At 42.3% G+C, this 17,291-nt stretch overlaps 1 protein-coding gene across 9 annotated transcripts in view; it reads left to right on the forward strand.

Moving 5' to 3' along the window:
* Positions 1–15,645, forward strand: part of LOC146710870 (RNA binding protein fox-1 homolog 2-like) — a 55,874-nt gene extending 40,229 nt beyond the window's left edge. For 5 of the 9 annotated variants that reach the window (XM_085453525.1, XM_085453522.1, XM_085453526.1 and 2 more), the window contains 7 exons: positions 2,168–2,255; positions 3,308–3,364; positions 3,680–3,827; positions 4,943–4,985; positions 8,997–9,100; positions 10,032–10,107; positions 12,178–15,645. In XM_085453525.1, the coding sequence (XP_085309651.1) occupies positions 2,168–2,255; positions 3,308–3,364; positions 3,680–3,827; positions 4,943–4,985; positions 8,997–9,100; positions 10,032–10,107; positions 12,178–12,222 (561 nt within the window). In that variant the 3' untranslated portion in view covers positions 12,223–15,645. Of the gene's footprint in view, positions 1–2,167; positions 2,256–3,307; positions 3,365–3,679; positions 3,828–4,942; positions 4,986–5,420; positions 5,464–8,996; positions 9,101–10,031; positions 10,108–11,424; positions 11,509–12,177 lie in introns of those variants that run through there. The other 4 variants (XM_085453524.1, XM_085453523.1, XM_085453529.1 and 1 more) reach the window with 4 other exon arrangements.
* The last annotated feature ends 1,646 nt before the right edge of the window (positions 15,646–17,291 follow it).

Here is a 17,291-nt window from a genome sequence, read left to right on the forward strand (position 1 = left end):
CTGCCCTATTGGATGTGATACAACCAGTATTTGTATTCCCCGACTGATTTGGCTGTGCTTCCTTTATGTTTCAGATGCAAACACCCTGTGATTGCTTTGGTTGCTAAGAGATTGATGCATTTCTCGGCGGGTTTTCATGGTTGTCTGCAAATGCTGGCTAACCACCAGCTACGTGGTAGTTAAACTTGAAAAAGTGCTAATCGGAAATGGCAAAGTTTTTGCCTTCATGCAGCAACAAACACGTTTCAAAAGGTGTTCAAAACTTTTTGAACTGGGAAATGCTCATTTGTCTCCCGTGAGTTTGGCTGTGAGACGGTTGTGGATCTAACTCTAGGCCTTATTGGCCTGATCCTACACTGCCAACGTGATTGTCACATGTCCAAAATGGCAGACAAGTTAACGTCACATGGTTAGAGGTCACATTTCTTGCAAAACCTCAGTAAACAAATAGATTATTAGAGTAGCTTAAATGTTCCGTTGCTACAGGGTAAAGGCCTTTGCACACAGCATATCCATCCAAATATATTGTGCTAGATATCTTTTAGACTCGTCTATTCATAATTGAAACGTTCACACCGACCGCGTGATTTCACTGGATGAATTTGAAGCATTTTTCTAACAGTGACAAATCAGATCACTGTATTTGGCAAAAAGTGCACTGTAGGTCAAAAAGCACACTGATACTGAATATACATATAGTAAAAAGTTTTGTGTCGCTTTTTTTTGCAGTGCGCTCGCTATATAATGGCCTTAAGTGTAGTGTTACCTTCAGGCTTAAAGCCTCTGGGAAATTTTCCCTCTTGTAACACAAACGCTTGCATAAATTTGATTCATTGACTAAACTGAGATTTCAGAATGTTTCCACTCAGACACCAGCACACAGTTGTGTGAGAGAGGTAGCCGGGCCTGGCTAATTGAATCATTTGCCACTGACCTTGTCATTTGCAATGAGGGAAAAATGAGGTAAACCTCATTTCCATTTGAATGAAGCTCTGCAGATAAAGAACATGACTCACCGAGAGGGGCGATGCGAAAGGCAGCCTTAATGGTCTTATAAATTGGAGTGAAGCGTGCATGCGCACACAAGCACTCTCATTCCTCAAGCTCTCTCGCTCTCTCTCTTTCTCACACACACAAGCAGAGGCTCTTCGCTGGGCAAAAGGTCATTAATCTTTAGCTTGCCACACAGTCAAATGTGCAACTTCAACAGCACACTTGGACAGTATGGGTTATTACAGGGAGCTACAATCTCCTTCTCTTAAAGCCCATCAAAGGAAGATGAGGATAGATCAAGGGACCGGAGTAGAAGCCTTTGAAGCTCAGAGAGGAGATTATCAGCCGTCTTGGATTGAAAGGCCGGAGCATTAGTCTGAAATGTCAGCGAGCATGCACAGAACATGCACGCCCCTTTAAAAAAAAAGAAGAAGAAGAAAAAGCCACAGTACTTGCCAAAAAATAAGTACAGCTCAGTTTCCTTTGCTGTATCCCCACCCCTGTTTATGCGCACATCAACAATACAACCAGTGTCACCAGTGGCACTCCTTGTATCTGTTCATAGCGAATCACTAAATCTCTACTGGGCAACCTGCTTTTTATTGCATGATGACTAAAAAGTCCCCTAACAATCTCCATCCAGTTATACACACAGACATACACGTGCTACATAAACAAGAGTCAGCAGCCTCGTCGCTGATGAAATGCAGCAGCACTCACTTTTATTTTCCAGCCTGTGATGTTGTGTTTCATTATTCTGCAGAGGCAGATTTCTCTATAATGTGCACAATATTTAACATGTGGTGCCAGCAGAAGAAAATATTGTTTGACCTTCAAGGGTGCATTTTGATGATAATTATTATAATAAAGAAATGTGGCAGACTAGGAAAGGCTGATTGGGGGAAGAAGATAAGCTACAATGTTGGCACAACTAAATTGCTTAACCATAATCCCAAATGACACCGCTATTTCCTTTTTAATAACAAAGTCAGCCACACGATGAGCAGAGACTATTATAATAACTCAACACAGCAGCAGGCTTTTTCAATCTACTGTACAAAACACCACGCATATCAGCCCTGGCCTTGAGATTTACATTTCAGACTATGTGCTACTTTTCCTCTGCTGAGCTGTTGTGTCTGTGCCTCTGACTGTTGGCTCCTCCATCCCCCAGGTGAATAACGCCACCGCCAGAGTGATGACTAACAAGAAGATGGTCAGCCCTTATCCTAATGGAGAAGCTCTCAGCACACTACCCTATGGTAACACACACTGTGATGTGCACAAACAATGAACCCAAGCCTGTCTAAAAATACAAACATCATAGGTACATGCGGAGAATAGTTTATAGCTTCGCAGTCCATTAAGTTCATTTCCAGCTCTGCGTTCTTATTCTTCTTATTCTTATTCTGGTTTTTAGTCCATTTGAATCGGACTCTGGCACAGTTTTCTTACTTGTTGCGGGGTCGTTTGAGCAGATGCGAACAAATTGGCACTCGGGTATAGACCAAAACAACTGCACCGAGACGCATCAGAGGTGGTGGTCTGTATGGTTTGTTTACAGTGTGAAAGCGAGCTGAACCAGCAACCTGCAAGTTTGAGTGATAGCGAGGTATGCTTTGCATTCTGGGATGCAGCAGCTACCATCAATGCACAGAGTGTACAAACGGTCATTGCGAGCTAGCAACAAGCTGTAAAATGAATCCATATTCCCCACGTTTACTTTTGTTTCTCCTGCCTCAGACACACCTGATAATCTGACTGAACGTGGTTTGTAGTGATGCATTTTTTTGTAAAAGAAACCAAACTAAAGGGAAAAGCTACAAACTCATTAACTGATTCAGATCAAACTAAACAAACTGCAGGTGTGAAAACACTCGGAGCTCTGCGTCATTCACAGTTCACAAAAGAAACTTTAATAATCAAAATGTATTTTATAATCGGTCCTGGTGCAGTCGGTCAGTTCATCCAAAAAAACGAATAACACAAGAATTGTATTCTTTATGTTTTGATTGGTTGTCGTTGCAAACAGGAGGTTTGAATAGCAGCTTCTTCTCGTAGATTTACCAGCAACTTTATAGCAAGCAACTGATGACAGCAGTAAAAGGGAATATCAGAACATATCCACAGTACACCATATGTAATATACTGGATAAACCATTTTTGCTGTAAAAACAGATGGGGTACTGTTATCATACCGTAAGTGCTTCTACAAGGTCGCTGAGGGGTAGCACTATGCATGCGACAGGCATTAACACTTTAAAGACGGCTCCTGTTTATCATTTGCTCTTTCCCTTCTCTGTGTGACTATTAGCAGGGTGGAAGTTGAGTCCTGTGGTGGGAGCTATGTATGGACCAGAGATCTACGCAGGTAAGGCCCATCTCTGTCTCTTCAAGCCACACTAAAAATGGTCTGTCTGGCTGTAGAGTGACAGCCCCACTTTACATTTTAGTCACACTGTGATTGTTAATCTGTATTAATGCACTGCTCACCCAGCATTCTTCCTCACTGACAGTTTTATTGATACAGTCCTCTGTGTTATAGTTGGAATGTTCCTCTGCCTTTCTTTCAATTTATTCCGAGTGTCACTTTGTTTTATATACTGTCATCCCATTTCCTACCTGGGTTGTCATCTTTCCTCCTTTAATCCTCTCCGGTCCTCTTTATCTGCTTCCTCGCCTACAGTTCCAGGGTTTCCCTACCCTACAGCAGCAGCAGCAGCCACAACAGCGGCAGCGGCATTTCGCGGTGCCCACCTCCGGGGCCGAGGCCGGCCCGTCTACAGTGCTGTGCGGGCCGCTGTGCCGCAGCCTGCCATCCCTGCCTATCCTGGGTGAGGATAACCTGCCTCTTTATAAACAAGAGCTGTTGCTGTTGAAGCTCATTCTGGATATAGAAAAAAAAATCAGGATCTGTTTTGTTTAGTGCTTCGGTAAATCCGCCGAGCATCACCTCATGAGTCATTTTCCAAATTCTGTTTGACCAGGTCTCTGCTTAACACAGCTGTGCTCATTCACTCCTCATGCTCAAACATTATTCACACTTCACTCTCTTCAGCAGTCCAACTGGCACATTGTCAGTCCGTTTACAAGCTATTCAGTGGAGTGTGACACACTGATGGGATTGCACCATTGAAGCCTCATTTGAATAAACACATAGATCCTACCGTCAGCAGATTTGCATAAACACACACGGACCACATGCAGACATTATACAGCAGCAGTCACCTTGCGCACAGATTTGCTTTAGATTATTCACGTTTACCATGATTTGTTTTTGCGTTTTTTGTTCCCTCGGTGTGTGTGCACTGTGCATGTTGTTGCTGTGCTGCGATGATTGGCTAATGGGGGTTGCGACTGCGATCGTATTCAGTTCAAAGCCAAATTGACCGGTGGCTTGTCTGTACATGACATTTAAATAAAGCGAAACGAGATGAAATTGTGCGTGGGGTGGGTGAGGGATGCAGGAAATACCTTCTCCATACGTGCTCCACTGAAAACTACACCTCCCAGACATCGTTCCTCATAAAACGATCTATTCAAAGTGGCCTTTATTGGCCAGATTTTCTACTCGCTGGGGAGCAATAGCCGTTTATGGTCTCATTTCAGTTCAATAACCTTTATGTATTAGCCCCCGAGTGTATTGTTTAATGTTTTTGAGATGCAGTTGTGGAGCTTAAATGGAACTTGTATTTCCTCTGCATGCTGCATGGGTGTGAAATAACTACTTTTCTCTCTCTCTCTCTCTCCCTCTTTCTTCCCTTTTCTCCCTCTCTCTACCTGATCCCTCTTTTTCTCTATTTTGCTGTGTTGTGACCTCCATCCACCCTGGGTTTCTGGGACCGTGCACCACTCTGTTCGCACTGCACCCTCCACTTCCTGCTCTTCTTCCGCTCTGTCCCCCTCTCTCTCTCTCTCTCCCCCTCCCATGTTCTCCTCCTCCTCTCAGCGTGGTGTATCAGGATGGGTTTTACGGAGCCGCAGACTTATATGTAAGTAAATTCACCTCCAACCGACACACCATCTCTGTCCCTCCCCTCACGGCTTTCTCCTGCTCTTTTTTTTTTCTTCTTGGGGTGATTCTGCATGTGTGTCCGGTCATGCGCTGCACAGAGCTGCCTCCATAATGGTGAATGGTGAGAACTCTTTAGAAGCACGACATGCCACATACCTGCACAAGGTCCTTTGTCTTTTGTGCATGAGCGTTGTTTTTCGTCGACAAACGTGCTGGTTATCACACAACTGAGCACCAGCTGTGTTCATTTAAAAATGAAATAAAACTGAATAAATGACATCGTGTGATGGGATCCACAACACCACTACAAAGGCTGCTCTGTAGGCGGATGCGGCAGCGTGCGTCAGTGAATGAGTGTGTGCGTGCGTGTGTGCATCCAGGTTGACAACGGTTGTTTCTGTTCTCTCTATAGACTAGTGTTTCAGGACTCAGTCCTTAGTCCCAGATTGCCTCAGGTAGGGTCAACTCAACACCAAACCCTGAGTGTGCATTGTTTTACTGTACTACCTCCTCTGATCTTATGAATCATCTTCTGATCTGATCTGGAACATGTTGTCTTTTAGTTGTTTTAAAAATTACCGCTGCTTTGAATTTTGCTTTATTCTTTTACTAACTCACTGATTTTTCTTTTTTGTTCTTGCTTTTCCAGTTGTGGGAAAGAGCTTTGTTTTTGTTTTGTTTTTTAACTAAAAGTACTAAATTGTATGGAGTGCTTTTCTTCCTGCTCAAAAGAGAACCTGGTCTCTTTTGTCTGGTTGGCTAGTTTTGGTGGAGAATGACACCTGCTCTTATTTTGTTCTCGTGTTGGAAAAGATGGCAGTATGCATACAGTTGTAAAAGTTCTGGTCAAATGTTTGCATTCACTTGTCAGACACACTTATATCACTGCAGTTTGGGCTCCTTAATTATTTCTACAGCTGCTCTTTATTTGAGACGGCAGGAAATCGACTTTTTATGTCACTTGAAAAACAAGTGAGGGTTTTTTTTAATGTTCTTTTTTAGATCCCTCAGTAGATACAAGGACAACTCAGACTGGTCAAAAATAAGCTACAAAAGCTGACTGTATTTTTAGTAAGTATCAGTGGCCTACAGTCATGTAGAAAAGAGAAGTTTTCACTCGGTGCAGTCCTGTGAAGAAAACCGCCAACTTTAGCAATAACTGGATCGTTTTCTGTTTGCCCTTAGCTGTTTACTGAGATCAGGCTCTCACATCGTCGTGGAGGAATTTTGGCCTGTTTTTCTTCACAACGTTGCTTTTATTCGTCTAGATTTGCAGGCGTTTTGCTCATACTTCTTTTTTTCAGCCATTCTGCTGATTTGCTCCTTTTCCTGTGATGAGTGACTCTGTGACTCCACGGTGCAAAGAAACCCAATTCACAAAACGTGGTGCTGTGGATTATGGCCAAAAATCTATATGGAGACAAAGTTGCCTCAAAAGGTTTACAAACGTGCACAAATGAGTGATTTGTGTTTAACTGTTGAGGACTCACAAGCACGTTTCAATCCACACACAAATACAAAGCAATCTAACTGGGATGTAACACTATTTCACAAATGCATAGACCCAAACTTTGAATATCATCACATGATTGGCATGAGGGCCTGTGCAGACTCATCCATGGATAATTTACATCGCAACACACCAACTACACGTGCGCCCAGAAGCATAACAGGTATAACTTCTCGGCCAGCGGCTTATAATCCAGGCTTTAATGGAAGCATAACACTGAACATTTCACAGCACTGCATAGAGTCCAGTAAACAACGCTGCTTTTCACATGACTGTACAGTACAGGTTAACCTCATGAGACTGACTCGTGCTATTTTGAAACCAGAGGCAAGGGCTGAGGCGTGCACTGAGCATGCTCATATGGTAGCAATGTCCCTTTTTATTTATTGTTTATTTTAATCTACTGAGGCCTCTAATTTACTCAGTGAAAATCATGCTGAATCTAGTGATTCAGATCATAACTCAGCAGGAAGTGGTTTGCTGAGATTTCCCCCTCCACATCACCACCAAGCAGACATCTGGTTGTCCTGTGCTTCTGTTTTTTGACCTGGCATCACTCGTTTTTTTAAGAAAGTTTGACCTAAAATGCAAATAAAAGAGTGCAATGATTTGTAAATGATTTAAAAGGAAACCGAGAGATGTAGTTTGAAAAGTTTGTAGTTTTGAATTTTAGGCAAGAAACTTTTCTGTTTTGTTTTGGAGCAGGTACAACAAGTGATTGGAAAAATTGTGTAACGCTAGAAAACCAACTAAAGGAATATCTCACAGCTAACGAGGTAGATTAGTGGCTTAGTAAGTACAGCATCTGTCGAGTAATTACTCAGTATATGGTGCAAAATGTAGTTTAAAGCATACTCGGAGCTCGACGTGGCCCACTAAGCCACTAATTATGGTTCATAGTACACCCCTCTGGTGCTAAACTGACCTCCCTGCAGTCCAGACACAAAACAGTTTTTTTTTTTTACAGGACAAGGTGATGCAGCATGGTGCAACATTCCCCAGTTTCAGTATTTCATGTTTTGTATCGAAAATAAGCCGTAAATGATTTACAAATCATTGTATTTTGCACCTTTTCCATAAGGCGGTGAATGCAGATACTCTAGTGCTACTTTGTTTCAGAAATGTTGTTTTAATATATGCTTTCACATAATCAGGTTTATTTAAACTTGGCTGCAGAAATAATTGCCCCAGTACTGCTTTAATATACCATAGATGTCTTTTGCAAGTATATCTAAACCTTTGACTGTACTGCGTTTTCCAAAAACTAAAACACAAACTATATTTCCAATTGGATGCTACCATATTATTATTATTATTATTAGATTATCATAAACTCGAAGTTCCTTGTGTTGTAAACTTTTTGTTTCTAAATCTGAGGCTGTGATTTTACAGCAGTGTCCCGTGAACGTTAGTCAGTGCCCTGAAAGCCTTCTGCCCAGAGGGGGCTCAAGCTGAAATGGAGAACATGGTCTCTTCCTGAATTAACTGCACACCCCCAGGATGATTATTGAAGCATGTGCTGATCAGCTGCTGCATGCCGGCGTGCTGTTTTACTGCTCCTTCTTTCCCTCCACTTACCCAGAAAGCCTTGCTCTCTCCCACTAATAAACATTTTGTACCCCACCTGCCTCCCTCTGGTCCGTGTCTCGTAGCCATCGCTGAGAATGCTGGGATGTTTCTGTTGTGATTGGATATTCTCCATTCTGATCAGGTCCAAATGCAGTGGGATTGTTTTGTTTCTTTTTATTTGTTTTTCTTTTTTTAAGGAGGTCTGGATTGTAATTTTGGGTCATGCATGCAGTCTCAGTGCAAGGAGATGATTTTAGTGTCAGTCTAGGCTTGTGTGGGTGTGTCAGTGTGTGTGACCTTTTTGTTTCCTTCTTTTTTCAGTCTTTCTCTCTGTTGTCTTTGTTCTAAATCCATGCAAAAGAAACACTTCTAATAACAAATATTGTTTTTGTCATAAGCAAATACTCTCCATCACCACTGGAAATGCAACACTAGCATCCGTTAGTGTCCTTAGAGCTGTAGGAGTCCTCTTGATGTATCTGTTCATTACTTTAATCTTCCCAAGACACTGAGGTTTCTATACGGCCTCAGATGTGTGCGCATTTTATCTTCCACTACTTGTTTTTTTTACCTCCCCCTCTCCCGTAGCGGTAATAATACAATCTAACTCGACTTCGACAGTCCAATTTCCTCTCCCTGTCTCACTGATAAAACATTTCCTCCATCACGCCCCACCACCTCCTCCTTTTCCCCCTATGCATATGCAATATACTGACACAAACTGTATGTTTATCGTAGACGATAAGAAAGTAATTGTGCTCTGAATACACAGAAGAAAGTATTCGTAACTTCTGCACCAAATGTCAGTTTGTTGCATCTCTCCCGCCCCTCCTCCTTGACACACCGTAGCTCAGGTATCTTCCTCCTCAGAGGCGTGCGAGTTAGCTCTGCTGTATGTGTCTCTCTCAGGGAGGCTACCCGGCTGCTGCTGCAGCCGCCGCCGCCGCTTATCGCTACGCCCAGCCTGCGGCTGTAACCGGGGCAACCGCTGCAGCTGCTGCCTACAGTGACAGGTGAGGTCAAGGCAGGACACAAATATACACGTAGACACGCTAAACTGTACGGCAGAGTTCCCGAGGTGAAGCGTTAATATTCTGAAAGGCTCTGATCCTTCATTGTGTTTTAGGGGCTTTTTTATTTATTTTTTATTTTTTGAGTAAGAGAGAAAACTTTTAATCGAGTTTGGGGATTTAAGGTTCACTTATGTTGGATAACAGTTTGATAAGATAACAGTAAGAGTTGTATGTAATCTTGTATCTGAGGGTTTTTGTCATTGGGACGCAGTGGGGGGAGCATTTGCACTTTCAAGCCAATGTTTGCACAATGTGTGGCTCCTTATGTGCGCAGGAGAGCCAGAAAAGATGAAAGAGGGGAAAGAATAAAATGTTGACATGAAGAATTATCATTTGACTGTACCAGGACTTTCCCCTCATCCGCTTTTCATTCATTTAATTTTATTAGAGTTAATCGAATTCTGCAGGCTGGTTAATGTCAGGCAGCGCACAGGTATTGCATGGCAGGACGCTGATTTGCATTAGCTGACGTGCTGTTGGCCTATGCGAAGCTTTTAACTGGATAGAAATAAAATATATTTTAAAGTGTGTGATGGATTAATGCTGCTGTTGCCTGGGTTGTAGCACAATGAGGAAATAACTTCGATATATGACTTAAAATGGGCTCTTCTACAGATGCTCATCAACCAGTTTTATTTTTGTGCGTAAAAAAAGTAATCGTCCACTTCTGTTTGTGCTGAAGCAACTGCAAAAGATGCATTTATTCTTTCTGTGGATTTTAAACCTGCGTTTAAGTTTCAAAATTAGGCCGCCTGCTAGGGTTCAAAGGGAGATTAGAAAGGAAGCTCTCCAAAACAGGACAACAGCAAAGTTCATAGTTGCCAGACTTATTTTGACCTTGTTAAGTAATCTCTTGTGTTTTTGTTCCCAGTTATGGCCGGGTGTACACTACAGACCCATACCACGCTTTAGCTCCGGCGGCTGCTGCTTACGGCGTGGGAGCCATGGTGAGTAAACGGACACAAGCTCTACAACATAAGTAGAACAGTAGGGAGGGAATAATGGAATAACTGGGTGTGCGACACATTATGTTCAGTTTAGTTCAGTTTTGTTTATGTAGCACCAGCTCATAACAATCTATTGATGAGGCGACTGTTGGAACAAAGAACTCCCTGTTTAAAGGAAGTGGGGGGAGCGTGAAGTCAGTCAGCCAGCAGTCTGAGCCTATAGCAGTATGACCCTGATGGTTCAGGGTCACCTGATCCACCATGGCTGAAAGTTTGAAGACTAATCTTAACAAGAGTCTACCAACTCCAAAATAGGAGCTGGTTCAGCAGCAGAAGGGCCTGAAAGCTGAAGCTTTGCCTCAAATTCTACTTTTAGAAACTCTAGAAACACCAAGTTAGCCTGCAGCATGAAGGTCATGTGGTGTACTGGGAAAATGTGATAGTATATGGCGTTATTTTCGTGCCACTATTCTGAGCGCACGTAAAAAAAAGTTTGCAGGTGCAAGTGTTGCATTTTGAGGAGAAATTTATTTTGAGCGAAGAAAAGCTGAATTTGAGTGAACAAAATTCATTGCTGCGTGCAAAAAATGTATTTCAGTGTTTGCTATTATCCACACACACACACACACACACACACACACACACACACACACACACACACACACACACACACACACACACACACACACACACACAATAGCAGCTCCTCTCGCTCAGTTTTTGTATTTGCGCTTGCTCGCAATGTGTTGCTCACGCTCTCAACATTTCTGCCTGTGCGCGTTCAACTCTTTCTGAACACTGTTATATTTGTGCCACAAAAACCAGCCAATCACAGACTTGGATGCAAAAATATCTGATTGGCTGTTCTGGTCTCCAATCAGCTCGGAATGACGAAATGCAATATCCCAGAATGCATTTCATCCAAAGCTCAAACGAGGCAGTGGCAGAGGAACACAAAGTGGCGGAGTTTGAAATATTACTCTTTCTGGGTCACAAAATAAACTTTAAAGATATTTTCATGTGAGAATGTTGCTGTGTAAACTTCTAATATCTGCTCGATTTATCAAGACATCACATATTTGCAAAAGTGCTCTAAACGTTTTCAGAGATGCCTGAGTTTTGGACGAAATACAATAAATTTCTCCTCAAAATGCAACACTTGCACCTGCAAACTTTTTTTTACGTGCGCTCAGAATAGTGGCACAAAAATAACGCCATAATAGTATGATGTCTTTAAAATAAGATGGGTCCTGACTGTTAAAGACTTTGTGTGTCAGGAGAAGGACAAATATTATGTGCCTTTTCTTGTCACTGCAGTGTTTTGGATCAACTGAAGGGTTTTGGATAAGATAACGAAGTTATCACGATGCAGTGATTCTGAGATATTTGACAAACATCTGTGTAAGTGAACAAGAAAAACTCTTGGGGAAAAAAATGAGGAGTTAGATATTTAATCTGTACGTTGTGGCGTCAATGTGGACTCTTTTTTTTTTTTTTTTTTAAATAAAAATTTTGCAATTCAATTTATTAGCTATTTCACTTTGAGTTTGATAAAAGCCTCCATGAGGAAGCTAGAATCAGGGACTCTGAAGTGTGATTGGTTGGGAGAATCATCAGCTGTATTTTTTAAATAAAATATTTTGATATTTGAAACCAGCTATAAAATGTGTTGCCCCCCCATCAAGACCATAAATGGGTTTTATTTTTAAAGAGAGCATCAAAATGTGTAAGTGTTGACAGTGAAATATTGTAGTTTTGATGATAGCATTGTGTGGTTTTTTTTGACCGTGTTAATCATGAATTGAAAATCCTACGTCGTGACCTCACTCGACTTTTTTCTCGTCCATCTTTTTGCAAGATGTCGCGCCGCATTTATGTCACTGAATTTTTCTGAAGAACAAATAAATGGAGGCGTTTGCGGTCTTGGGTGAATTCTAGTTCAGTCAGTACGTTTCTTGTAAGCGGTGTAATAGCAGCTTTTTATAGATGCATTCAGCACTTTTTTCTTCTTCTTAAATTATGTGTATATGTCTACTTTCATGACTCTGTTGTCCCTTCTGTGTCTTTCAGGCCAGTTTATACCGGGCTGGATACAGTAGGTTTGCTCCTTACTAAAACCACAAATCACATCCAAGGAATTTCACTTTGGTCCAAAACCCTTTTTCAGGCTCTTTGCTTGGCAGGAGCTCCCCTACATTTTTTTCTGCAGGCAGATTATAGCAACAACCCCTTTTATTATTTTCTTTTCCCTTTTTTTTGTCTTGTGGCGAGAGAAGTCATTGCCACATCATCAACTGAAACTCAGTTCCTGTACTTTTGTGTCCGTCACTGACATGGAAACGATGACAAAAACCCCCAAAACAAAAAAACTGCCAGGAGTGTATCCCTTGTATAAAGAGCTGGAGCAACAGGACACAGTTTGGGATGCTTTTTTGTTAGATTTGTTTTTGTTTTTTTAAGAAAAAACACTACAGGACCTGGAAGGAGACAGACTGCTGTTGTTCCTATGACATCCTGCACACTACAAAATCTTTTTTTTTGTCCCTAAAAATATCCAGACTTCCAGTTTATCCACTGTCCTGTCAGACCTAACCACACACACACTCTTACATTAAACACCAAGTATAGATTCCTCTACACTTTCCTTTAGTGTCAGACTTCACTAAATGATACTAGAAAAAGGTACTTCTGTTTTTAAACACTACGTTGACATAGAGCTGCTCCCCCCTACATCCCTCTGATGTTAGTATCATGTAATACTGAAAAAAAAGAAAAGAATCAAATTCAGAGGATGTAGGAGCTATTCTTGTTTTTGCCACGCTGGAACATCCAACTTTCAGCTGGAGGAAACTTCTGACAGAAACCACTTTTTTTGTTCTCTTAATAACTTCGAACTTATATGGCATGTCTTTGGGGGGGGAGGGGGGGCATTTTTCTAACGTTTAAAACGTCCTGGCCAAATGTAAAAGGAAACACAAAGAGACTGTTTAAAAAAGACAAGGAAAAAAAGGTCTTTTTTTTCTGCAGTACCTCGTTTGTTTTGCCTGCCGCAGACGTGTCATCATGTCGGAAAAAACAAACAAAAAACACCACGTGGCTCAGTGATTTTGAGTTTTTGTCCTTAATGCTCGCCTGCACATACTCCAGTCATTACTGCAAGTGCAACTCCAACATGGAGACATCACGACCGTCTTTTTAAAGGCCTCGTCCTCAAGTCTGCTTCTTCCAAAAGGAGAAATAAAGGACTCGTTTCTATCTCCTAAACCGTCAGACGTTCCTGCCGATCACATCAAAAAGATCCACAGGACACGAGTGGAACTAGCTTCAGCACCCGCACCACCCGCGTTGGGAAACAAATAACCTGTCAGTCGAACGGACGCCGATCCCTCCTGGCCGTCGTTTGGGAAATGGTGTGTGATCTCGACTCGGCAGAGCAGAGAGTGCAGGGAAGCACAGAGACGGGATTCATTATCGGTTTTGTTTCTATTTATATGCAGTGTTTTCACTAGGTTTTCACATCATTATGTAACTCTTAGGCCCCTCATCATGCTCTCTGGGATGGTTCACTCTGAATACTTTCAAAGCTTTCCTGGTGCACCTGAAGGCACAGCAGGACCTGTATGTGTTGCATCTGCATTTACTCTCACGTGGTTGTTGTCGTTATTGCTATTATTTGCCTTTTTTTCAGTTCCAAAGATTTTCAGAGGAAAGCACATTTCTTTTTTTTGTGTGTCCTTGTGTATTTTGTTTTTGTTTTTGTGTTTTTCTGCCTTTACTTTATTCTTTAGCTGTAATTTTTATTTTTTTTAATGTGTGGGTTGAAGCTGTACAGCGTCGTAGCAGCACCCCTGGGAAATGTCATAAAAGCAATGTCTGCAAGACAGGGAATACACCTTTAATCCAGCCTGCAGAATATAATGACACTGCTGGGTTTAATTTGGTCTTAAGTGTCATTTATTAGCTTTTCTTTTTTCTTTTTTTCTTTTTTTGCACTAACACATGAGGACACAGTGCAGATGCAGAGGTGTTTGCTGCAGACAAGGGAAATCAGAGCAGATGGAGTCATGAGGGATGCACGGAGAGGCAGGTAGACCGAGAGGATATTTCAAAGTGCATTTTCCTGAAGGGCCAAATTAAAAAGTAAATTAGGAGGGGAGGGTGGGGGGCGGCACGATGTCAAAAGGGGTCCAGAGGCCCAGCAGTGTTCACCTTTTTTTTTGAACAATGAAACAATGTGTGGGCGGTCAGTGAAGGGACTTTGTGGCAGTGTTGGTGAAGGTGAGAAGCTGAGCCATTAATCATCAGCTGACAGAATCACAGCGTCCCCCACTGTCTCTCCCTCTCACTCTGCTCCTTTCTTTGGGGGGAAGGCGGGGTAGTACAGTGCAAGGACAGGGTGGGTGGGGGGGTATTTTGTTTTTGTATGATTGTGAAACTGTGTGCAGTGGGTCCAATGAGTATTTTTGATGAGCATTACCTCCTTGTTTTTTTTGTTTTTCTTACAAGTATTACCACAAGTGTTGCTATGCATGCATGCTTTTTGCGAGAGAGGAAGGGTGTCGAGTCTTTCTTTTCTTTTTTGTGCATGAACTCAAATCGCAGTGCTGGAGGAGGAAGACGAGGTGGAGCGTGGCGTGTTTACACAGCGGGGGGAGTAAGAAAGAGAGAGAACCTGGGATGATGTGTGATGCGGGGTGACAGCAGTGACGGCTGCTCTCGGTTCAGGCCCTGCACAGTGTCTGGATTGTGGGGGAGGGTTGGGGGGGGCAGTCCAGTCCACTTCAGTCCACCTGGGTTATCTATGCTCTCTGCTGTGTGGTCCTCATGGTAATCACCTGTCTGTCCCCCCTGTGGTTTTTTTTTTTTTAGATTAAAACCCTTAAAATGTTAAGAGTAACAGCATTAGTCCACCCCGGTGGAAAGCTTCTGCGCAGAGCCGTGTTAGTGTTGTTATTATTATGAACCTGCCCACAGAGATGCTCATTTAGAAAGCTCTCCGCCTCGCTCATCCAGCTGGCAACAAGCTGCAGTCACGGCGCCGTTGTTGAGCAGCGACCGCGGCGCAGCTGCTTTCACTCGCTTTTTTTGGTTTGTTTGTTTGTTTGTTGTTGTTGTTGTTTTGGTTTTTTGCCTCCTCTAATTGGGAGTTAATCCTATTTTGAAAAGCTGCGAAGTAACCGCACAGGTGCGCTCGAGGAACACGGACTGAAAACAAAAGTCATCCTCAGCTGCTGGCTGCCGATGCCCCCCACCCCACACCCCGACTCCCTGCACTGCACTCAAGAAGTCAGCCCAGTGGGAGTTTTTGTACAGCAGTTTAATAAATGGGTTTAAATTGCATGTGAAGTTTTTTTCCCTTTCCTCCTCCCTGTCACATGCTCTCAAAGGCTCATTTATCCAAGTGATTTTTTTTTTTAAAAATTAAGTAAGTGACTTGTATTTTCTCACAATGTTTTATTTTGCCATTCTTGTGTCTGCCTTCTGTTTATTCTCTTCATTATTATTGAATGTATATAATAATAAACTGTTTGGTTTTTATACCCGTCTTTGATTTGTTATTAGCTTTTCTGGCCTTTAGTGTCGCAGGCCCTCGCACTCATACCTGCCTCTCGCTCCGTAAACGATCACCCAGTTCTGCTCCCACATGACCTCCAGTAAATTTAGTGTATTTATTGAAACTAAGCAAATCCTGAGTAATTTCCGAGCTGCAGTTCCTTAAAGTGCACAGAGGTGGGTTGGAAACTGGAGATGCTTGCTGTGCATTATTTCTGAAGTGCAGGAGAGAGCTGCGTGAAGCTGAGGGTTGAAAAACACATTTAAGCTCTGTTTAAAAACTGCAACTGAATCAACTTTACATCCACTCTGCATCACAATCTGAAGCCAGGAACTTTTTCTTCCCCAAACATCCAAATTTGAGAATTGCATATAGTACTATGCAAAAGTTTTGAGCTGTCCTTCATTCCTGTTTTTAAATATTTTGCTAGGAAATTCAAAATAGGTGCAGTGACTTGTGAAAACATACATGTAACTACAGTCTATAAGGCAAAAACAGAGTTTGTACGATTCTAACAAGCTTGAAAGTCGATATTTGGTGTGACCACCTTTATTCAACACTTTCTTGTCATTTCTTTAAGTAGTCTTCAGGAATAGTTCTCCAGGCTTATGGAAGGATATTCAAAGGTCGTCTTGGGATGTTGGCTTTGTTCTGTTCTCTGTCAACATGAGCCCACACTGCTTCAGTAATGTTGAGGTCCGGGCTCTGGGGGAGGCCAATCCATGACTGACGGTGCTCCACTGTGTTTTTCTCTATCCAGGTCTGCTTTTACTGCATTGGCAGTCTGTTTGGGATCATTGTCGTGCTTTAAAATGAAGCTGTTGCCAATCAGACATTTTGATCTAAATCTCGTGGCACTTTTCTGCATCCACAGTTTCCTTCAGCTTTGATAAGCTCCAACACCACTGGCTGAAATGCAACCCAACCATGTCAGAGCCACGGCCGGCTGTAGACACTCTCTGTTATACATTTGTCCTGATGACCTCTCTGCATATTAACAATTTGGACCAATAATGTCAAATTTGGATCCATCACTCCATCAGACCAGTTGCCACTGATTTCCAGTCAGGTTCTTGTGTATTTTGGCGACCTCAGCTTTTTCTCCCTCGTTTCACAAACAGCAGACTGATCAACTGAAGGGCTAGATGCATCTCTCAGGTCCTGCATCATGTCTGGATCTTTTTTCATATGTCTCAAGGACCTGACTTTCACATACTGCTCATCTGGCGTATATATTTTTACAAGCCTTGCCACTTCTTTGGTCCTCCACTTGTCCATTTTTAAGGACACTGTTATCTATGTTATCTATTTTTCATAGATTCAACTAAACAAATTCTGTTTTTTAAAAGGACTGAGCTGAGAATGAGTGAAGAAGGCAGGCATTGTCTAAAGAAACACTTTGAAGGATCCTCAGAAATTGAAGGCACTCACTGACTCCCATTTCTTCTTGATGCAGTGACCCTCTTACCTCACAGTTATCAGGAGGTGATAGAGCACATTCTCAGATAGGGTTCTGGATTTGTTGAGCTGGCAGCCATTATGTTATTTCCTTCCCATGATTGTGTCAGTCTTATCATTTTCTTTGCAGTGTTTGTCTAAAGTGAAGTTATCCAATCAGGAGCGAGCTTGC

This window comes from Copadichromis virginalis, linkage group LG4 (assembly GCF_057382275.1).
Source record: "Copadichromis virginalis isolate Kocher_CV1m ecotype Utaka linkage group LG4, C_Virginalis_male_GT1.1, whole genome shotgun sequence".
NCBI lineage: Eukaryota > Metazoa > Chordata > Actinopteri > Cichliformes > Cichlidae > Copadichromis > Copadichromis virginalis.